General features: G+C 33.1%; 2 protein-coding genes and 3 pseudogenes across 6 annotated transcripts; 4 read left to right on the top strand and 1 right to left on the bottom strand.

Annotated features, from left to right (window-relative positions):
* Positions 1-222: 222 nt before the first annotated feature.
* LOC111295389 (kinesin-like protein KIN-5C) lies at positions 223-7435 on the top strand. Of its 2 annotated transcripts, XM_022888855.2 has the most exons (23): positions 223-507; positions 615-744; positions 856-1014; positions 1128-1477; positions 1559-1697; positions 1790-1887; positions 1970-2126; positions 2692-2761; positions 2888-2964; positions 3249-3302; positions 3415-3495; positions 3573-3684; positions 3767-3853; positions 3934-4109; positions 4253-4414; positions 4515-4622; positions 4935-5093; positions 5165-5248; positions 5324-5529; positions 5618-5719; positions 5946-6055; positions 6654-6805; positions 6942-7435. In XM_022888855.2, exons 1-23 carry the CDS (start codon positions 266-268, stop codon positions 7137-7139), a joined length of 3213 nt encoding a protein of 1070 aa, XP_022744590.2. In that variant the 5' UTR covers positions 223-265; the 3' UTR covers positions 7140-7435. The 2 variants fall into 2 exon arrangements, with proteins under 2 accessions (XP_022744590.2, XP_089600084.1); XM_089743958.1 differs by lacking the exons at positions 3249-3302; positions 3415-3495; positions 3573-3684; positions 3767-3853; positions 3934-4109.
* Positions 7436-7815: 380 nt separating this feature from the next.
* On the top strand, positions 7816-10898 carry LOC111295390 (putative pentatricopeptide repeat-containing protein At5g52630 pseudogene; annotated as a pseudogene). Its single transcript, XR_016327303.1, has 2 exons — positions 7816-9814; positions 10763-10898. The product of XR_016327303.1 is annotated as a putative pentatricopeptide repeat-containing protein At5g52630 pseudogene (transcript).
* Positions 10571-11508, top strand: LOC111295392 (germin-like protein 9-3; annotated as a pseudogene).
* Positions 11509-11612: 104 nt separating this feature from the next.
* Positions 11613-12751, bottom strand: LOC111294900 (beta-fructofuranosidase, insoluble isoenzyme 1 pseudogene; annotated as a pseudogene).
* Positions 12752-16460: 3709 nt separating this feature from the next.
* On the top strand, positions 16461-21045 carry LOC111295391 (beta-fructofuranosidase, insoluble isoenzyme 1-like). Of its 3 annotated transcripts, none has more exons than XM_089743961.1 (6): positions 16461-16698; positions 19028-19884; positions 19988-20146; positions 20246-20484; positions 20567-20657; positions 20746-21045. In XM_089743961.1, exons 1-6 carry the CDS (start codon positions 16509-16511, stop codon positions 20923-20925), a joined length of 1716 nt encoding a protein of 571 aa, XP_089600087.1. In that variant the 5' UTR covers positions 16461-16508; the 3' UTR covers positions 20926-21045. The 3 variants fall into 3 exon arrangements, with proteins under 3 accessions (XP_089600087.1, XP_089600089.1, XP_089600088.1); XM_089743963.1 differs by having other exon boundaries at positions 16461-16702; XM_089743962.1 differs by lacking the exon at positions 16461-16698 and adding an exon at positions 17955-18934.
* The last annotated feature ends 2405 nt before the right edge of the window (positions 21046-23450 follow it).

Genomic DNA, 23450 nt, shown 5'->3' with positions numbered 1-23450 from the left:
TCAACCCATCAAATTATGTTGGGCTCAGTGAGTAAGTCCAAGTTCAATTATCTGGGCCAGGCTCAGCCAGTTTGGAACTTTGCCCTTCCTACGTGTAAAATCAAAATCAACCAGGCTAAATTAGTAATTTCGGATAATCATAAGGGTAATACAGTCCAATCAGTCTAAAACCATGTACACCGTCCCATTAACATTCCAATAAATATACCCATTAGATTTAACACCCCCAAACCCCCCAGCTCCGCCTTAGAAAAATTTAAATCTCATGCGAAAGCCCGCTCTCTCTTCAGATTTTGTTTCACCCACAAACCAAACCCAAACAGAAAAATGGAAAGAACCAAATTCAAAAAGCAGATCTAACGGCCAGAACAACAATAAAGCCGAGCAGAAAAAAAAAGAAGAATCGAAGATAGGTTCGTGCTATTCTCCTTCCGTTCGACGATTGAAAATGTCCAGTCGCCACGAAAAAGAGAAAGGCGTCAACGTTCAAGTCCTCCTTCGTTGCAGGTTTCCTCTTCTTTAACTCTCCTTTGTTTAAGGTTTCTTAGATCCGCTATTTTCGTTTGAGTTCATATATTTTGATTTTTTTGGGGGAAAAAAAATAAAATTTATAGGCCGTTTAGTGAAGAGGAGTTAAGGAACAATGCGCCGCAAGTGGTGACGTGTAATGAGTACCAGAGAGAAGTCGCCGTTTCTCAGAGCATCGCCGGCAAACATATCGATAGAGTTTTCACTTTCGATAAGGTTTTTTTCCCCATTTTTTGTGATTATTAATTCATAATTAATTAATATTATTATTGGATTTGTTTACTACTGTAAATGTTGAATTTGTTAATGGTTTTTAATTTTAACTAGGTATTTGGGCCATCAGCCGAACAAAAAGATCTATATGACCAAGCAGTGGTTCCAATAGTGAATGAAGTTTTAGAAGGTTTTAACTGTACTATTTTTGCTTATGGTCAAACTGGTACTGGAAAAACTTACACTATGGAAGGTGAATGCAAAAGGGCAAAGGTAATATACATATATATTATCTTCAATTTGTGCTTAAATTCGTTTTAAATCTTATCCTTTTTTGTGTAATTAAGTATTCTAATCTGTTAAATTTTATGCTAAAAATGTGACAGACGGGTCCTAATGGCGAATTGCCAGCGGAGGCAGGGGTCATACCAAGAGCTGTTAAACAGATATTTGATACACTGGAGATCCAGAATGCGGAATACAGTGTGAAAGTTACGTTTTTAGAACTTTATAATGAGGAGATTACTGATTTGCTTGCGCCTGAAGAAATTTCGAAAGTTGCTTTGGAGGAGAAACAGAAGAAGCAGTTGCCACTTATGGAAGATGGGAAAGGTGGAGTTCTTGTGAGAGGATTAGAGGAGGAAATTGTTACAAGTGCTAGTGAGATATTTACTTTGCTTGAAAGAGGGTCTGCTAAGCGTCGTACTGCTGAGACTTTGTTGAATAAGCAGTCAAGGTAATGGTTCTTTTGTTAGCTTTAGATTTTTGAGTGAAAATTTTTTTCCCTTTTTTATTGAGAAATTGTGGTGTATTTCAGTCGTTCGCATTCTCTATTTTCTATCACGATTCATATTAAGGAAGCTACACCAGAAGGTGAAGAACTTATAAAGTGTGGGAAGCTGAATTTGGTTGATTTAGCAGGGTCAGAAAATATATCTCGTTCTGGTGCTAGGGATGTATGTATTTCTTGTATGTTTCCTAATCAATTTGAAGGTTGTAACCAAGTTTAGCTTTTAGCTGAAATAATTAATTCTTTATTTGATGTTAGGGCCGTGCAAGAGAAGCTGGTGAAATTAATAAAAGTTTACTTACTTTGGGACGAGTTATAAATGCCCTTGTGGAGCATCTTGGGCATATTCCATACAGGTTTGAATAGCTTATTAGAGTAGCTTGATACCTATAGTCCTTTCATGTTGATTTCTGATTATTTAGTTTAATTGGAATTTAGGGATAGCAAGCTTACTCGATTACTACGTGATTCACTTGGGGGAAGAACAAAGACTTGCATTATAGCCACAGTTTCTCCTGCTGTCCATTGTCTGGAGGAGACCTTAAGCACACTGGATTATGCACACAGGGCAAAAAATATAAAAAATAAGCCTGAGGTATGTTGTACACAATCATTAGTAAACAAGTCAACTTTCTTATGTCTCCCGTTTGATTGGATTTCTTTTCTGTTTTTCCTTGAACAATTTTTGAACACATGCTAAAATTTGCAGTTAACTTGAAAACCAATGCCTGCCACAGTTTCTACCAACTATTCAGAACTTGCAGTGACTTGCAAGATGCAACATTTAACTTGCTTGTTTTAAAGTGAAATTTTTAAATGAAAGTTTATCTTGCTTGAAACTTATGTATGAATCATGCTGCCCATAATACTCTGAATTCCCTCTGAGTTTTATGCATTAAAATTGGTATGTTATCTTCACAGTTACTGTTTTTAATAAGGTGGGTTATGGATTTTAGGGAAGTAATTATTGCGTATTATATCTTGAATGTTTAGTTTAATACAAATTATGACTGAGCAACATTTTTGCTGTATTAATACTTGTCATTTCTTGTCCCTGCTGTGCAATTTGTTGATGCCTTAGTATGCTTATTGGCTGGCAATTACTGTTCTTTGGAAATGAGAAAAGGTTTAGCAAGTAACTTATTGATCATTTAATGTAGGTTAACCAAAAAATGATGAAATCAACTCTTATCAAGGACCTCTATGGCGAAATCGATCGCCTAAAGGCAGGTAAGATACTTCTTTTTTGGAGGGGTTGTTAAAAAAAAGAAAAAACAATATGGGGCAACAAAATATTCCTTATTTAACTATGTTGACTAATGGACATTTCTTCTTTGATTTTGTCCATTTCTTCAGAGGTGTATGCTGCTCGTGAGAAAAATGGTGTTTATATTCCAAAGGAGCGCTATTACCAAGAGGAAAGTGAAAGGAAGGTGTGCAGTTTTGTTCATACCTCCCCCTAGCTTTAGGGTGTATGTTTATGCCTATATCGAATGATTTTGTTATTTTTCAATGTTCTTCAATGTCATTTCTTAAATGTTATATTGCTTTGCCACTAATCTAAACTGTTGCTGTTTTTGTCTATTCTATTAATATGATTTTTTCCCTATACAAGTATAATTGATATCCATTTATTACGTACTCAGATTATTCAGGTGATAGTGAATGATTTCTTTTGATTTATTCTTGTTCATGTGTTCGATCATCATTTGTTCAGGCAATGGCTGATCAGATTGAACAAATGGGGGTCCTTCTAGAAACCCATCAGAAGGTTAGCTTTTGCTTTGATGTCATTTTTAATTGTTTGGAATCATGAGATGCTTGCTGTCTTTGTTTGATTTATGTGGCTTATAAGTTGCTGTCTTTGGTTTGTTACAAAACAGCAACTTGAGGAATTGCAAGATAAATATGTTGCCCAAGTTCAACAGTGCTCTGATTTGAGTGGCAAACTTGAGATGACAGAGGTGAACCTTACTAGGTTTTTTATCTGATCCTTTTATACCACTATGATTGATGCTAATAAAATAGGTGGCAAATGTAGAGAAACTTGAATGAAACCAGTAAATTCCTTGCCAACTCTGAAGAAGAATTGAGGAAGTGTTGCTATTTGTTGAATGAGAAAGAATTTATCATATCTGAACAAAAAAAAGCAGGTACACAACAATATGTAATTGAATTTTAGGTTATATTATTATTTACTATATGCTGACATTATCTTTGATTGGTGAAAAACAGAAAATGCTCTAGCGCATCAAGCTTGTGTTTTAAGGTCCGACTTGGAGAAAGCTCTTAAGAATAATGCTTCATTGTTCCTAAAAATTGGTATATTCAATTTATTTATTGCATACTTATTGTGTGTGTCAGTAAATAGAAATCTGACCCTATGATGTTTTACTTTATAGGAAGGGAAGACAAACTGAAGGCTGATAATAGAGTAGTGGTTAATAAATTTCAAGTAGAACTAGCCCAACAAATTGGTTGTCTTTGCAACCTGGTAGCCTCATCAGTGTCTCGGCAAAATGAACACCTTCAGAGTGTTGAGAAACTATGTTGTTCTTTTACAGATATACATGAAAAGGTGTTGAATGTTTTTTGTATCCTGGATTCTCCCCCTGAAATGACCTCCTGTCTTGCATTTTTGTCACTGTGGTAGTTCTCATTTTGTGTTGCAGTTCATTTACTAGCGGTGGCTGACCTTGTATTCATAAAACTTGCTTCTAGGCAATCTTGGATATGAAGAAAAAGGTGACTGTTGCAAGGGCTTTGCACGTTTCCCACATGGAGGCAGTCCAAAATATTGTGCGATTGCACAAGGCTAGCTCCAATGCTGCCTTAGACGAAATTTCAGATCTGGCCTTTTCAAATGCACATTTTATAGAAGAGGTAGGTGCTGGTATTTTGAGTTGGTTGTGTTTAATTTAATTTATTTCGAGTTTTGCTCTTTTTAATTTGTTTCCTCTTTTGTTTATGAATTATGGATCAGTTCCTTTTGTCTGAGGCCAGCAAAGCAGCTTCACTGTTTGATGATCTTCAGGGTACACTTGCAACTCACCAGGGAGAAATGGTTCTTTTTGCAAGGGAACTAAGGCAGGTTTGTCCTCCAATTTTCAACTTGTCCCTGATATAGTGATGTATATCTGATTGTAGCATCCTCACCTCTCTCTCTCTCTCTCTTTATTTTTTCAATATATATATTTTCTATTTTTTTCCTTTTAGAGCATAACATTGCAGGACATGTATTTATTCTGCAATGATTTTTTATCAAAATATTGTTTTTCTTGTACTTTTAGTATTAGCATAATTTCCAAAGATAGGTTACATCGGTAGATTTCTTCTTTCACTTTATATTAATTTCCTTTCATTGGTGATTTTATTTTTTTCTTTGTTCCCTTTTGATTAACAGAGGTTCCATGTAAGTATCGAACAAACAAAGGACATTTCTGATTACACCAATGGAATTCTTGATAAGCTTTCAGAAGAGTCTGTGAGGGTTCAGGATCATGCAGTCCAAGCTGAAGAAGTTCAAATGAAGAACATTGCTAGCTTCCAGAAGGCTTATGAGGTATAATACACATATTCCTACCCCAAGATTTGTTGCTGAAATTTCTTACTCATGAAGCATATACTATGCAGGAGCAATCGAAGTCTGATGCAGAGAAACTTATTTCTGATATGACAAGTCTTGTGTATAACCATGTTCGTTGGCAGAAAGAGCTGGTTTGTGCACTCTGTATTTATTTTCTACGTTTCCCTTACCCTTATTTGAAGACTAACCGATGGTTTCTCTGGCAGGTTGATGCAAGGCTCGTAGATATCAGAAAAAGTGCTGTTGCGAGCAAAACATTTTTAGATGGACATTTTTCCTCCATGGAGGGTATCACAACAGATGCAAAACGAAAATGGCAAGCATTTGCTGTGCAAGCAGAGAACAATGCTAAAGATGGTGCCGATTACTCAGCTGCCAAACATTGTCGTATGGAGGCACTCCTACAGCAATGGTAAATTATGCCATGTTTGTATCCTGGATCTATTTCTCCTGTCTTTGCATCTCTGAACCTTACTTTTTCTCTTTGTCTTTTACTTCAGTGTGTCTACTGCTGAATCTGTGTTCACGCACGGCAAACATACTCAAGAATCTGTGAATGAGATGGGTAGTAAACATGTTTCAAATATGGCATCACTTATCAGGTTGGTGGTAAACATCTTTTACGATCTTTTTGCCATTTGAAATGCATGGAAAGTAAATAAATTCTATCTAGAGCTAATGCTAAAGTTTTTTATGTTGGAAAATTAGCGTCTAATATAGTTTCTTCCGTTTCTGAAGGCTATTACCAAGACAATTATATGTTGGATTCTTCTGTTTCTGTAGTAATTTGTTGTTTTCCTGAAGTTAATTTCGATATGCTTCTTTCAGGAGTATTTCTGATGCAAATGAGCAGCATGATGCTGAGATTGATAGTGCCCGGGTTGCAGCTGAGCGAGACGGCTTGAAGGATACTGATGATACCCTTCAGTACATGCATAGTGAGTTTCTTGTTGTCTTTTCTTCTAGAGTGTAGAGTTTATGTTTGGTGCTAACAGTTGCTACAAATATTTAAAATTAGTTGTAAGGCATCTCTGTTGACGGTGCACGGCGATCATATCGTTTATTCAATGGTGTGAAGGATGTTTTATTTAGTATTTAAATATGGGGAAGGTAATTCTTGGAAGCAAAGGGTTTGAGGGAAAACTTGTAGTTTTTCACTTTATTGTCAACTTGTTAATGCTGTTCGGTGATAAACCTGTTTATTAATGCTTTGTGGGTTGATAAACCTGTTTGCATCAGATAATGCCATTCAAGAGCTAAGAATTCAAATTTAATTTAGAATATTCTATGGAGAAAGGGGGGGGGGGGGTTAGAAATAAGTTGCAATTGGTCCAACTCTCCATGTCCCCCCAAAAAAAAAGAAAAAGAAAAGGAAAATAACTTTCAGTTGCTCACATTCATGGAGATGCTTGAAAAGAGAATGGTACTATTGGTATCTATGGATGTCTGCGAACATCGCCCATTTGGCCATTTCTTCTTACAATAATTACCTTTGGTATCCTCTTAATGAGTATATTTTTGTGGAATTCTGTACAGGTATGTCAGAGCAGGAACAAGGAATTATGTCGGGAATCTTGGAATCCGTTAAAGCTCATGGTAAAAACCTAGAGACATTCCAGGATGATCATTCAAGTCAAGCTACATCCATCAAGCAGAGAGCAGAAGAAACATTTCAGCACAGATATATGGTATGTTATGCAGCTTATGACTTCATCCGAGAGCCTGCCTTGGTTTGATTTCTGTTTTCCACTCAAATTGTAAGTGATGACATTTCCAGAAAATTTACTCCATTCGACATTGTGCATTGTCATAAATAATGTACAGGATTATGAGCCAAGTGGGACGACTCCAATAAGAAGCGAACAAGAAGTTCCAAGCAAGGGGACTATTGAATCACAACGAGCCATGCCAATGGAAGCTCTCGTTGAAGAATTTCGTGAAAACAATTCATACGAATCATTTGAGCCAAAGGGTTTAAAGCCATCACTAATACCACGCTCACCCCTTTCCCAAATCAACTAAAGTCTGTTATTTTCTTGCTTCAATTATAAGTTCTTTGCAAATTGCATTTGTATCTGTATGATTAATGTAAACTGTTATTATCCTCATCTTGGAAGATTGTAATTGTGCATGCAGCGGTTGAAGGTGGAATTTGGAAGGTATATTGTTGAGTAACCTCAGGATTATTTAGGACGAATAATCCTTTCTCAGGATTAATTACTAATCTTTAGCTTTGAGTAGAGGAATGTAAATTGAGCCAAAACCTCACAATTGGGTTAAGTGTTATTCAAAATTCATGGAATATTGCTTTTTCTTCATCATCTACGAAATGTTTGCCATTTTTGACTACTCGAAATTGAAATTTCTACTTTTCTGATTCACTATTGCATATTGCAAAGATGCCCAGATATATTTCAGCTTCAGTATTTCTCCACATTGTTTTAAGCCACTTGAGATTTTTATTTGGTAAAATTAAACTGAAATTTATTACCATATTCTTAAATTTTTTATAAGAAATGTTTAAGATTGTTGAAATTGATAAAGTGAAATTTGTGTTGTTTTCATTTTAATTACTCACCAACTTAACAAAATTGTTGAGAAATTTTTATTGAAAAACTTTGGAAAAGGAAATTGGAAGAAAGTTGCTAGGAGTCAGAGAAAAGTTACACGTTAAAAGGGAGCTCAACTCGACCAATGCATGTTTCCTCGTATTTTCTCCAACAAAGGTACGGTTCAGAAACCGTTAGCGTTAGGGAGTTTGTTTCTACAGTATTCCTGCCTTCCTTGTACCGTTCCCATGTTAAAGCTCAAGAAAGACCAAACATTGCTTATCGCAAACCATGAAAGACTCCGCCTTTTATCTATTGCTGCAATTGCAAATACTCAAGAAACTTCCCTAAAACTCGAAACCCAGAAGCAAAAACCACTAGAATCTCATTCTTCACTCCATGTAGACCCCAAATATTTTATCTCTGCTTTGTTAAACTGCAAAAACATCTTTCAAATAAAACAAGTTCATGCCCAAGTAGTTGCCAATGGATTATTAAATAATCTCTTTGTTACAAACAAAGTCCTTTACATATATGTTCAACACAAGGCTTTAGGTGAAGCTTATGCTTTTTTTGATGGAATGAGAGAAAGGGACTCGGTTTCTTGGAGTGTTATGATTGGTGGGTTTGCTAAAGCTGGTGACTTTATTAATTGTTTTAGAACTTTTAGGCAACTTATTAGGTGCAGTGTTCAGCCTGATAATTATACTTTGCCTTTTGTTTTAAGGGTCTGTCGGGATAGGATGGACTTGTTGATGGGTAGTTTAGTTCATGATGTTGTTTTGAAATCTGGATTGTGTTTGGATCAGTTTGTTTGTGCTGCTCTTGTTGACATGTATGCAAAATGTAGGGTCATTAGCGATGCTCGTAGATTGTTTGATAATATGCCAAACAAAGACCTTGTAACTTGGACTGTTATGATAGGTGGATATGCTGAGTGTGGGAATGCTAAAGAATCGTTGGTTTTGTTTGAATGGATGAGAGAGGAAGGTGTTGTTCCGGATAAGATTAATATGGTAACTGTGGTTAATGCTTGCGCTAAATTGGGTGCTATGCATAAGGCTAGATTTGTTCATGATTATATTTGTAGACTGAATTTCAGTTTTGATGTGATATTGGGTACTGCAATGATTGATATGTATGCAAAGTGTGGGAGTGTTGATTGCGCAAGGGAAATCTTTGATAGGATGCTAGAGAAGAATGTAATTTCATGGAGTGCAATGATTGCTGCTTACGGGTACCATGGACAGGGCAGAAAAGCACTTGATTTATTTCCTATGATGTTGAGTAGTGGGATAACACCAAACAGGATAACTTTTGTTTCTCTGTTATATGCTTGTAGTCATGCTGGCTTGATTGACGAGGGTCTTCAGCTTTTTAACGTGATGTGGGACGAATATGCTGTGAGACCAGATGTGAAGCACTGTACTTGCGTGGTTGATCTCTTAGGCCGTGCTGGAAGACTTGATGAGGCCTTGAACTTAATCGAGAACATGACAGTTGAGAAAGATGAAGGACTATGGGGTGCTTTGCTTGCGGCATGTAGAATCCATAAAAAGGTAGAGTTGGCAGAAAGGGCTGCAAAATCTCTTCTTGAACTACAGCCCCAGAATCCTGGGCACTATGTGTTACTCTCCAATATTTATGCAAATGCTGGTAGGTGGGAAGATATGGCAAAAATTAGGAAGCTGATGACTGAAAGGAGTTTCAAAAAGATTCCTGGTTGGACCTGGATTGAGGTGGACAACAAGATTCATCAATTTAATGTTGGGGACAAGTCTCATCCTCTGTCGAAGGAGATCTATGGATTTCTGAAGAGTATGAGTGAGAAATTGGAGTTAGCTGGTTATGTTCCTGATACAAATTTTGTGTTGCATGATGTTGATGAGGAAGTTAAGGCTGGAATCTTGTATACACATAGTGAAAAATTGGCTATTGCATTTGGTCTTATTGCCACACCTGAGGGAACTCCTCTCAGGATTACAAAGAATCTTAGAGTTTGTGGTGACTGCCACACATTTATTAAGTTTGTATCAGCTATTACAAAGAGGTTGATTATCGTCCGAGATGCAAATAGATTTCACCACTTCAATAAGGGCACCTGTTCATGTGGGGACTACTGGTAATTGGCTTACTTGATATTGACAGGTTAGTTTTCCCCTTTTACGTGTACTATTAAAGCATCATATCATATTTAGTAGGATTCTTTAATCTTAAATGTCTAACATGCATGATGCATCTGCTTTTGATTAGGGAACTTCTGCGGTTCTTGAGGCCATTTGGCTTGTAGTGATATAAGGTTGACTTAATTTAGTGTACAAGAACAAATAGTTCTATTAAATTCCACTTGGATTATACCTAGATTTGCGCTTAAATCTTGTGAAAAATAAAAACTTCCCTAGAAATATAAGCTACAATTTTCTTTGGTCATACTTATTGATGGTTTGCTTCCTCTTTAACTGTTTGAATCAGACAAACAGTGATGAAAATTTTTAGCCTATACGATGTCATTCCTCCTCCTAACTAGTTAGTAGTACAACATTATTTAAAATAATTGATTTCACTATATAATTTTTTCCAACATTCTTTTCAATTTACAACATTTGTAAATTTGGGCTGTAGTTCGCTGGTTATCAATTTTTTTCCATGTCTTATTTAATTATCTTACTAGACAGGACCGAATTCTTTAATGGGGCTTTAATAGACATCCCTGTGAATATCAATTAACTGTGTCCTTGTCTACGTGGAATGTCTTAAAACTTGGACAAATTAACATACAATATTTGGTCCTTTGATGATGATTCCAAGAAATGAGTAAAAAGCATTTTTATTTCTTTTATAGTTGTTGGTCAATTGCATATGGTGGAGAATCCATCTCATATTGCTACAAAGGTTCTGGTTGTCCTCTAATATAAATTTTTGCATACATACCATGAGTATGCATTCGCGATCCCTAATCATCTTTGCTTTTACCATCATCTGTGTAATTATGATATCATCTAACATAGTTTAGTTGTATCGTACAACCTTAACTGTCACCATGGGTATCATATCATGCATTCATGTCCTTTGTTTGATATTTTGATGGTTTCCCAGGTGATAAATGCTCGTGAGACAGACCTCAAGGTTGACTCTGTCCTCGCTCCAAATTTCTCCGCTGCTGATGCAAACTTCTTCACTCATACTGCCTTCCGTGTCTTGATTGGGGCTCTGATCTACCTACAGCTTTTGAGGTTATGAAAGTCAGAGAGGCTGAATTTCCGGGCCTAAATGGTTAGGGCGTTTCTTATGCTGTGTTGCAGTTCCCTTCAGGCTCCTAAAATACTGTTCACAGCCATTCTCATGCGCTGAGCTTCTTTTTCTTATCATAGGCTCTCTTGAAGTGGGCTTTGTTGATGCAGAGAATATGATACATTGTCAGACACTTCATGCAGGAGATCTGTTTATCTTCCCTAAAGGGGGTTGTTCACTATCAATATAACCAAGGGCAGGTCTCTGCTTTTGCGATTTCTGCCTTCGGTAGTGCAAATGCTGGAACCATAACTGCTTCTGGGTCTGTTTTTCCAACTAACATTAGGGATGATATTATTGCCAAGTCTTTCAGGATTGACGTATCAACTGTTCAGAAGAACAAGGCCTCACTTATAGCTAAGGGCCAAGGCACAGTGAAATAACCATTTCTTACCTAGATTTTCGTCCTTAATCGGATTGGACATTTGAACTAGATGTGCTTGAGAGTGGCGTCTGTGTATTCAGGGAGCTTACTTTCGTTGAAGTGCTTCAACAGCTGGTTCATTTTTTCAACGTTATATTGAAAGGCACCGGCAAAGAATGCTTTCGGGTTGCTGTATTCTTAAAAAAAGTTATATTAGGGAGCAAACATGGAACCCACTTATTCCTCTGATTTCAATATGCTCTTCCGGTTTAAGCCGTTTATTCCTTATTTGGAGACTTTTTCCCCCTAGAGTCTCTGTTTCTTCAATAGGCCATTGCACCAATTGCTTTCCGCTGGGATCAAACAAGACTCTTCTTGGAAGTGACAGAGATAATAATGCCATTAATTAAAATTCAAAGTATATATTGATTGAATATCAAGATATATGAGGTACCTGAATACCAGCCATCCTTTCTTAACATCATCTGTTCGGTATCTGATTCATTAGCCCAACCCGGCAATGAATAATGTCATTAAACCATAATCATATCTAAGCCCAGCCCAACCATCAATCTTGTCTTGTCAGACACGTACTTATCCTGATCTGGGTAATAGGTTCCAAGGGTGTAATACTCGTAGCTTGCAAGATCTAAGTCAGCTTCAACACGTGTTTCACATCATTTCATAGTACAAATGTGTTCATGCATATTTTCACCAGACTTCGAAACAGGATAAAAATCTGGACATTCCCACATTCCAGTATTAGGGACCGATCGAGTTTAAAAGGTGTTGTGGAGCCTTGGTCCATTTCTTTGAGATCCGTTGGGCTATCCCTGTACGGTCATTTGTACTTCCTATCAAACCAATAGAGTCCCATTTGCCAGCGAAGCTGTGGTAGGGTCACGAAAGGCGCTGGCCTTCATGCCTTCGTCAGCAACCACCATCGGGTTTCCCTCTTCAAGCTTTTTCCATTTACGTGGATAAGGCCTGAAACATCTACCGTAGAGGATAGTTTTGTACCTGGTTTTCATGGAATCAATTCCTGTGTAATAAATTACAGGTTTATTGCCTGGAAGAATGGTGGCTGACCCTGAGCAACAGCCCTTAATATCAAAGGTTGCGGTCGGAGTGATTGCATATGCAAGTGATTCCGAATTCACCATATCTTTTGACCCTTAATGTGCCCAAACAATGTTGCCCCACACTGCTCCTTTGGGATTCTACTGGTGGAACAAATGGTAAAATCCTTTGTAATAAATGGGGCCTGTTTGATAAACATATAAATTGGGAGAATAATTGCTTGGAAAAGGTAGGAACCGTAGGATTAAAAGAAACTAAGGAAGTATAAATTGGACAAAGTATAGCCTAGAATTTGCATCATACCGTTGAGTAGACTCACCATTTGGATCTGCTTCAAGAATTTTTTTCATTGTTTAAACACCCCCAAGGGAAAACCCAAGTAAAGAAAGAAAGAAAGAAACAAGAATTTAGTGATAATATTGACTTAGTAACTAATGTCCAGAATATATATTTATACATATCTAACGGCGGTGCCTGCATAAAATGGTACTATTTTTTCTTTTTGTAGTAAGGGAATTTATTTTGAAAAGGTCCCAGACTGAAACCCAGGCCTGACGCCATGTCACAGGGTAAATCATCGCAACTAAATCGAAGATGATTGGAGATAGATAACAGGTTATATGTTGGGGTCTTAGGTAAAAAGTATGCATTAAAAAACCCATTGGATTTACGTTATGGAACTAGCTCCACCAATAAATGCTCGACTACCATTTCTGCATCTCATATCTCTGCCATAAACTCCACAAGAGAAATTAACTAATTCCATTGAATATGATATCCACCCATCACGCCTTGCAACTATGAAACAATCAAACTTTGACAACGAAATCCAAAATTACAAAAGGGAAGTAAGTTTCTCTCTGCTTTAACTTGCCAAACCCGAAAGCTATAAAAATTTGTTCTTTTCTTGTCCGGATTCTGGTTTTTTTAAGTTCTAGTTGAAAGTGGGGGAACCCCATGATATTCATCTTATTTTTCATAATACTAAAAAAGAACACTATAGTAGTGGGGGCAAAAGAAAAAAACAAGTTTCTTTTTTCTCTAAATGGAAGTCTTTGCTGAAACTAGGATTCAGAAGGAGCATCGTATATATATAAAGAAGTGCTTATTATAAAGTACATATAAACAGGTAAGATATTTTTAGAGTGATAGCTTCACTTTGCAATGGCATGCGTGATTCCACCACCAAGGAACAAAAGCAAAAGTAGGCAGTGGATAACTAGTTCTTTAGAAGATGTGTCAACCAAGTGATTCGATATTGCACCATGAGTTTATATAAATATGAGTAGTAAGTTAAACTGAATTTTGTACATGCACTACCGTGTTAACTTGCAGCCAATAGGAAAACGGTCCATTCGCCTGATGACACTTTGACAGTCTTTTTCTCTTGGCTATACAAACTAAAGTTGGAAGTATATATTAAAGTGTATCCAACTTCCAAAAGTAACATTATAATAAAAAAATAGGTTTGAATTTGAAGTTTATCTTACTTGATTCATGTAATTATTTTTAAATAATATTGTTTAAAAAATCTGAAATCAAATTTCAGCATCTTCAATTAAGATTTTTCATTCTTAAGTTGTGACCTACTTATTTTGTGAAAAAAAAAAAATTTTACCTTATGTAAAGCAAATAACAGTAGGCACAAGAGGGTAACTCTTAACAAACAAATTTATATTGGTTTTTTTTAGTCTAAAACAAATACACTTGTTAAAATCGAAAAGATTATAGTTTAGTTTTTAAAAAAATACTTGATTGAAATCCCGAAATGAAGAATTTTTTTATAAAAGTTAGATTCTAAAATGAACATTAAGCCATTGAATTGAAGAACATACCATTGATTGATCCAATGCTTCGGAGGCTGAAAGTGGTAAGCCAGTTATGTGGAGTAATTGCTTAACGGTAATTGCAGTGAGAGACTGATATTCAGGCTAAATTCTGTTGGAACCTTCGACACCATTGTTAAAATTAATTATTGTAATAAGGTTCCAGACTAGTAAACAAAGAGAGAGAAGCTTTGAAATCTCCATTGAAGAGCAAAAGAGGATAAGATAGAATTACACACACTGGACAACAACAAAATTGATTAAAGTTTAGATACAGTTGACTTAAAAATTGGCCAAGGGTTTTGCTTGGAGATAATGAAAGGGGGATTGGTCTTCACATGAACCATCAGATATATATCTTCGGACAAGTAACAGCTTCAATTATTTATGACAAATTAATAACTTATTTTAAAAATAATGATTTGTTTATTTAGTATTATTAGAGTCGGTTCGAGGATCTCAAATTCGACTTCAATTATAGTTCAAAAGATAAAATAATTAATAACTTTTTTGTTAAAATTTTTCATGGCTGGCATATGTATTGCTATTCCTATTATATCCATAGTTTCTCTTCTAAAGAAGATATTAAAGGTAGGAAGGAAATGGTTCTATTTATAGATTATTATCTTATATATACACTAATGTTAAATTTTTAAAAACTTCATAAGTGAGTTTAAATGTGTCTTGATCCATTTGTAAATCATCGTTGATGGCTTTCTATGCTTCAAAGAGGAATTGCGAAATTTTAAACTCCATAAAAGAATTGCTCAAAAACTTAATAATTGAACGACAAGTAGCTCATTATCCCATCCAATATATTATACAAAACTTATTACTAAAACGTTGGCCTTGGTTTTGGAAGATATGAACTAAATTTAGATGGGTTTTTCTTTGCTCTCAAACAAGCAAAATAACAAATAAATCTCTTGGCTAGTGCTAAAAATTATGTAATCTGTTAATAGAATATTAAATTTAAATTTTAATGATAAGAATATAACTCTTGACATTTTCAAATACAGAAAAAAAATATTCACAGCTCCCAACCACGAGACTTCATGCATTTTCACCAACAATTATTGGGATGTCCAAATTTATGACAATTATTGGAGTGTTCATTTGTTTTTGTTTTTGTTTTTTCTTCTCCATGTATGGATAAATCTTGGGTGTCGTTTGCATTAGTACTATTTTATGCATCATATAAAACTTCAAGTACTCTAAAATCAAGGTTCAAAAACAATCTACTTGTCAATTAACTTGCTAATTTTAAGGGGATTAATTATTAGTTTTAGAAAACGAAAGTTATATCTCATGCATATCTTTCGAAAACAAGAGTTTTGGATATGGGACCATATTGCATGTAATTACAACTTTGTGAGAATCATGTGATGAACTTCAGTATTTTTTCGAATCTCTTATCTCTATTTCATGTGAACAACACTCTATATATTTATGGTAAAGATGTACTTATTAATTATAATAAGTGAAACTTTTGAATTTAACTTTCCTTTTTCTTAATAAAATTTCTACCAACATTTCACATAGAAGATCTTTATTACCTAATATAAAACCAAGTGGCTCTGGGCATTTATAGGTTATTTGATCATGAAATTGTTGTACATCAATCGCTATCATGTGATGAGATTTCCTTATATCAAAAAATAGAAGTAATAATTAGGGTGCCATTTATGTGAATCCACTATTTTGGTTTAGCATAATAAGATTTGAAATTTGCAAAAGAAAAAAAATTAAAAAAAATCCCGATATGCCAAAAATATTATAACCAGTAATAGTGAATGATGATGATCAAGCTAAAGAATCCTTAAGAAAAAGGCTCAATTAAATGGGATGTGGACTTCCATTTTATATTTATGTAGGGTTCGGCTTCCTCCGGTGTATCGATTGGGCGGTGTCTATATCTATATGCTGGCTATACGATAAACGACAAATATTTATGATCAAAGGGTTGCATATATAGTTACATTTTCACCCCCAAAAAAAAGTTTGCATGGTTAATTATATTTTAGATTATTTATTCATGCAAAGAAAAAATATTCAGAATCAATTATTGCGTCATCCATTACATATTATTTGAAAAAAATTGACATTAAGGATGTTTTAGTTGGTAATTTTAGAATGGGCTTAAAATTAAGAGTTTTAAATTCGGATTTCAATAAAAAAAAAATTGACCACCTTCTCCTTTCCCTATAAATACCCAACCCAACTTCGTACTCTTACAACCAAGTTAAGTAGTGTATTAACTGCCCCTTTGTGTTTGGTTTCAATGGCAGTTTCGAGGTTCCTCTCGCTTGGCATATTCATCACTTTTGTTTTTGTCATAATCAACGCTAACAATGGCGGAGTCGAAGCGTCTCACAGAGTTTATCCCCAATTTCAGTCTTTAAGTGCAGTTAGCGTCCAGCAACTTCACCGAACTGGCTATCATTTTCAGCCTTCTAAGAACTGGATCAACGGTACGTTTTCTTCACATATAAGTCATGAGGTGTTTTTTTTTTTTTGTGTCTTTTCTTTTCTAGTTCCTTATTCTTTTACTGGTTAATTTGTCATTTCTGCAAGCAGTGGTTTTCAAGATCTTTATTTTTTTGAATTAGGAACGATTTTATTTCCGCTTCTGAAAACTTTCTTATCTTGCCGGGCTTATTATTGATGAGGAGGATATCACTTACAATTCTTTTTATTATGATAATATAATTGTTCTATTATAATAAAAATTTATTTAATGATCTATCATTTATAAGTGTAAAAAGCATGTAAAATTTGGATGGACCCATATAATTTTAAATTTAATTTGATTAATTAATTATATTATAGCTATTATAAGTAAAATAGTTCGATTTGATAAATTTTATATAATTTTAGATTTTTATCTGTTAATTATATTATAATTATTGAAAATAAAATAATTCGATTTGATAGATTTCACGTAACTTTAAATTTTGATTGATTAATTATATTAGATAAAATGGTTTGATTATTGATAGAAGATTAGCCGCTTCTATATTTTATCAATCATAGGAATAATTAGCTAGTTAATACATACATACATATATATATATATATGTATATATATAGCTGACTTACTGCCTCTTTTTCATGCATTGACTTGCTCAAATAAATTGAGGGGTTTCCGAACCAGGCAAGGTAGCTTTAGTTTTTGTCATGGACTTGCCTGGTTTCTCCTGGATCAAGCTATGTTCCATTCCCTTTTTTTTTTTTTGTTGGTTTTCAAAGGGGAACTTTAGAGACATTAAACAGCAACATTAAGGCATGCTGCTTCGTTGCCATGCATGATTACTTTATACTTAAATTTCTTTATGTATATATATATATATATATATATATATATATTTACATGAAACAATCAAGATTTGAATTTTAATTATTAAAATTAAGATTATAATATTTTATCAATAAATTAATTATTGAAATATATATTATTTAAGTCTAGGATGAGATTTCTCATAAGAATCTAAAGATTCTCAGGAATCCTTATTTCCCTTACAAAATGATATTATAAAATATTGTTGGTTTTAGTACTTTGAAGATTGTGTTACGTAAAACAACTGCCTACTTCCTTTGAGTTTTGTGGGGTGGCATCACGCGTGAAGTAATTTTAAATCCTCATTCCCCCACTCCATTATTTATATGTTTATCTGTTTATGCAGTGTTGTTTTTCTAAATATGTATATAAAAAAAAAGAGATTTGATTTAAAGTATATATTTTTAGTAATGCATAGCCAATGAGCCTTTAAATGTTTCTTAATTACTTTAATTTATATAGAAATTGAGACATTGACAGGCCGATGGATTTCTTCTGTTTTACTTTTGCAATTCTTTAACGTTATTGCTCTTATGTTGAGTTTGTTAAGATATATTTTAGTACTAGGTTCTTTCTATCTTTTAAAATAAATAAAATTAACTTATAATTAAAAAAAAAAAAGAAAAGAAACGACATGAAAGGAAAATAATTAAGAAAAGAGAATAATTATAATTCTATTCCAAGTATATGTACATTGATTATCTTGTACATAAAGAACAAACCCTTTTTTTTTTTGGGTACAAGACAAAACATATGAAAAATATGTGCATTAACAAAACTATCTTTCATGGCTTTTTAACATCTTGAGGAAGAGGATAGGACTCCGGAATTTGCAACTTGGAGCCTGTCGATCGATCTGGCCATATCTGATCACCTCAGATTTAGGCTTTTGGTTGAAATTATCAACATGGTATTGGTCCTCCTCTCTACCTCTCTCTCCTTCCAAACAGTATACCATGGCTGAATTTGCTACTCGTTTTGGATTTGGACCACCAATGCAATTGCAAACTATTTTCCCTTTTTGGTCCTTGGGTAAATGGGAATCATTTTTTGGTCCATGGTGGAGCCACTTTCATAAATTCTCTTCTTTATGTTGTGGTCCTTCCTGTGGGTTATATACAAGGATATTTTGTTTTCTAGAAGCTTAACTTTTAGCAGAACTCAACATATTTATATATTTTTATATAAACATAAATTCACTTTCATGAAGACTTCAACTTTTTTTTTTCATTTGACAGTTAATTTTTCTCAACAATGATTTTCTAAATTATAGTTTTGTAACCAATTAACATCTTGTTTTTCTTTGTTTTGTTTTTTATTTTTTCCCTTGGATTCTTTAATGATGAACAAATCTACAACAGATCCAAACGGTCAGTTTCCTAACATAATCCTACAAATTTGATGTCCTTAGTTATTCTATGCTTTCCCATGTAATTGTTCTCCATTTTTGTTTGGTTTTGTAGCCCCTATGTACTACAATGGAATATACCATTTTTTCTACCAATACAATCCCGAAGGTGCAGTTTGGGGCAACATTGTTTGGGCACATTCAGTTTCAAAAGACATGATCAATTGGGAAGCACTTGAACCAGCAATTTATCCTTCAGAACACTTTGATATCAACGGTGCTTGGTCTGGTTCAGCCACCATTCTTCCTAACAATAAGCCTATAATTTTATATACTGGTCTTGATCCCAAAGACAGGCAAGTCCAAAACTATGCAGTGCCAGCCAATTTATCTGATCCCTATCTGCGTAAATGGATCAAGCCGGGTAACAACCCAATGGTTGATCCTGAAGAAGGCGTGAATGCCAGTGCGTTCCGTGACCCAACCACTGCCTGGTGGTTAAATGGGCATTGGAGAATGCTGGTTGGAAGCAAAAGGAACCATAGAGGGATAGCCTATCTGTATAGAAGTAGAGATTTCATGTATTGGAGTAAGGCTAAACACCCTTTACATTCTGCACCCTATACAGGAATGTGGGAATGCCCTGATTTTTATCCAGTTTTATTATCTGGTAAAGAAGGTTTAGAAACGTCCAATTTCCGGGGAAAACCTATCAAGCATGTTTTGAAGGTGAGCTTGGAAGTTACCAGATATGATTACTATACGATCGGTACATATTTAACTGCTAAGGATAGATATGTTCCTGATAATACATCAGTTGATGGTTGGGCTGGCCTTAGATATGATTATGGAAATTTCTATGCTTCAAAGACATTCTTTGATCCTGCCAAAAAAAGGAGGATTTTGTGGGGTTGGGTTAATGAATCTGATACTACTGAAGATGATGTTAAAAAAGGATGGGCTGGAATTCAGGTACTGATATAATTTGTAGATATATATAGTAATTGCTTGGTCATTAATGTTAAATTGATGACTTTTTACAATTTGTTTTTTTTTTTTTATAATGACATCCCAGGCAATTCCAAGAACAGTATGGCTTGATCCTAATCAAAGGCAATTGACGCAATGGCCTATTGAAGAGTTGGAGACTCTAAGAGGGAAAAATGTTAAAATGAGACACCAACAGCTTAAAACAGGCGATCATATTGAAGTCAAAGGAATAACTGCTGCCCAGGTTTACTTGAGAATTGTTTACTTGAACTTGAGATATAATTATTTCAAACTCCTGTTATAACTTATAACACTACTCCATTGTATTTGATACTGTTCACAGGCTGATGTTATTGTTACCTTCTATATTCCTAGTTTGGATAAAGCTGAGCCATTTAATCCTAGTTGGACAAATGCCCAAGAACTTTGTGCAAAAAAGGGAGCAAAAGTTCAAGGTGGGGTTGGTCCATTCGGACTCTTGACATTAGCTTCAAAAAACCTAGAAGAGTATACTCCTGTCTTCTTCAGGGTATTCAAAAGTTCAAAGAAGCATGTAGTTCTCTTGTGCTCTGATGCAAGGAGGTCTGTTATGACTTTCCCCGGAAACAGTAACTATTAAGTCTTTTTTTTCATTTCACCAAATTTCTGATTTAGCTTCTTGCAGCTCCTCATTGATGGATGGGCTATATAAACCATCATTTGCTGGCTTTGTCAATGTAGATTTGGCTGATAAGAGGCTTACTCTTAGAAGTCTGGTATGCTCTTTAATTTGTAATTACTAGTAATTTTAATGCTGTACTCCTTTACTGTATCTTATTTATTTGTTTTTTTTTTTCCTTGCAGATTGATCATTCTGTTGTGGAAAGTTTCGGAGCTGAAGGAAAAACATGCATCACATCCAGGGTTTATCCTACATTAGCAGTGTTTGAGAATGCTCACTTGTATGCATTCAACCATGGGACCGAGACTATCACCGTTGAGAATCTTAATGCCTGGAGCATGAAGAAGCCTCGGATGAACTGATAGGGATCGACTCCTGACTGCCTAGTTAAGTTATAACATGTATGTTTCTCATGTGTAAGAATACTGAGTAATAAATAAGTTTTGCACACCAAAGTGCAAAGTATTTCTTTTCGCGTTTAATCTTGGATAGGTGTTTGAATGCTGCCGTGTTTTCTGGTTTTTAGGCTATGAAATGTTTTTGCCTTTTTTCATTATTAATAAATTGAAAAAAAAAAAAAGAAGAAAATTTTAACTAATGAAAAGTACCGTAAGATATAGAATGAGTTCTAAAGGAAAGAACTTTTGCTTCTGTAAAAATCTGATCAAGAAGCTGGAAATCAAATCAAAGTCCCAGTAGTAATAAATGAATTATCATGCATATGAAATTTTAGTAGATAGCAATATTATCGTTGTGAATGGACAAACGAGAACTTTAGCATGATCAGCTGAGCTCTCTCATTTATTCTGGCCCCCAAGTTCTTACAAAAAAATGATAATCTCTAGCTACCTCCCTAAACGGATAAGCATATATATATATATATATATATATATATATATATATATATATATATATCTATATCTACATATAAAAATGTGAACTCCAAAATTATTAATAATGAACTATCTAAATACCCTCACAAATTTTTTTTTTTTAATATTTATAATTTTTATTAATTAATTTAAATTTAATTTAAATCAACTAAAATTAAAAATAAAGTTTATGTAAAATTAAATTTTTTAAAATTTTAAAATTTTAAAATTTTAATTCTAAAAGTATTAAGAGTGATTGCCTAAAATATCATTACTAAATGTTTTTATATGAATTTTTTTATTATTAGACTCTTTCTTTTTATAATTAGACTAAAAAAAATTAAAAATGATTGATTAAAATACTTTTAATAAAAATTTAATTTAAAAAAATTAAAAGTGAGTGATAATTTTTTTAGAAATTTTAATTTAAATGACTTTTTTTATTATTTATAAATAAAATGATTTTTCACATCAAATAATCTAGGTGGTTGAATGATTTAATGTGAATTATTCCAAGTAAAAAATTATTAAGTGAAATAAAATTAATTGTTTATGATAAATTTTTTTAACGCAAGATTTTGTTTTACTTTATTTTTTAAAATTATGTATTTTAATATTTTATATAATAAAAATTATGTATAATAAAATTTTTAAAATAAAAAAATTAAGCTTTTAATTGATAGAATGTACAATTATATTAAATTAATAAAAGCACCAATAGAAGATTATTTTAAGCAGAAAAATGAAATAAAAAATTGATTGGTTATGCATAATTTTATCATCTTTATATGATAAAAAATGTTACTGTTATATGATATTTCAATAAAAAATATATAAATACATTGATTTCAAATTTTTTTATGATTAATAGGCAACTTTTTATTTGATGAAACGTTATATACTCATTATCTCTTTTATATTAGTTGAAGAATATTAACTATTAACCTAAAAACTTTTTAGGTTATCATATTAGGTAATTTTTGTTTAAAAGAACTGAAATTTATCAAATTAATTATCACTATATATATAAAATAAAAAATTATTATAAATTATAATTTAACTAATTTTAAAAGTCATTTTAAGGAATTCATTATCAAAATTTATTTGATAAATCTTTATTTAATTATGTATTTAGTATTTCAATTATTTTTAATTTTGACTTTTATAATTTCGAGTTAGATTTTAAACTTAAAATCAGCAACCTATTAAGTTAAGTCAAGTTTTATTATTTACTTCTATTCATAGAATATTCAATTATTCACTTATGCATCTGAGCCTATTTAACTCAATAATCAGTGCATACTTCTCTTTATTTAAAAATGTAGATTTAAATCATCTTAAATTTAAATAAAAAAATAAGTATATTGAATTACTTATAATTTTAATTTCATTTTAAAAATTCTCTTAAAATTAATTAACTAATTCAACCACAAAAACAATAAAAATAAAACATTGAAGATGAAGGGAAAAGAAGCTTAAGTAAAAAAATTTTTAAATTGTTATGGAAGATAAATCACTAATATTAGATTTTAATTGGGTTACTATTTTAATTTAGATTTTGATTATATTCAATCATTTTGAATTTTAAAGAATTACTAAGTTGTTAACGTTTTAAAATCAATTGAAATCAAATTAAGTTAGTTCATTTTTATAATAATGTGTATTATATTATTTTCAATTAAATTAAAATTTAAAATATGTACAAATTTTATTTATATTTAATTTGAGTTTTGAATTGTTTCAAGTTTGATTTTATTAATCCATGCTATTTTAACTATAATTTTATAACACCTATAATAAATCTCGAAATAAAATAAGAATACAATATAATAAAAATTTAAGTACAAAAGTGATAAAGTTACAGATGATAATTTTAGAAAAAAAATATTTATGCCCAAGTTTCGCAGAGATTAAATGACATTTCCTTTTTTAAGAATTTTGAAATTCATATTGTAAAAATGTTAATATAATTCAACGAATTTATAATTGTTCATTTATTAATCAAATTACTACTA

This window comes from Durio zibethinus, chromosome 14 (genome assembly GCF_047325235.1).
Source record: "Durio zibethinus cultivar Kanyao isolate XHJ-2024 chromosome 14, ASM4732523v1, whole genome shotgun sequence".
In the NCBI taxonomy this organism is placed as follows: Eukaryota; Viridiplantae; Streptophyta; class Magnoliopsida; order Malvales; family Malvaceae; genus Durio; species Durio zibethinus.
Note: the sequence above shows the minus strand (reverse complement) of the source record. Positions and strands in the feature narration are given on the sequence as shown.

Excerpts from the sequence above, each read along its gene's own strand:
- LOC111295389 (XM_022888855.2), top strand. The coding sequence starts at position 266 with ATGCGAAAGCCCGCTCTCTCTTCAGATTTTGTTTCACCCACAAACCAA. Across the intron at positions 2,127-2,691 it reads ATATAAAAAATAAGCCTGAG|GTTAACCAAAAAATGATGAA; the intron begins GTATGTTGTACA and ends CATTTAATGTAG. Across the intron at positions 2,762-2,887 it reads AATCGATCGCCTAAAGGCAG|AGGTGTATGCTGCTCGTGAG; the intron begins GTAAGATACTTC and ends CCATTTCTTCAG.
- LOC111295391 (XM_089743961.1), top strand. The coding sequence starts at position 16,509 with ATGGCAGTTTCGAGGTTCCTCTCGCTTGGCATATTCATCACTTTTGTT. Across the intron at positions 19,885-19,987 it reads AAGGATGGGCTGGAATTCAG|GCAATTCCAAGAACAGTATG; the intron begins GTACTGATATAA and ends ATGACATCCCAG. Across the intron at positions 20,147-20,245 it reads AAGGAATAACTGCTGCCCAG|GCTGATGTTATTGTTACCTT; the intron begins GTTTACTTGAGA and ends TACTGTTCACAG.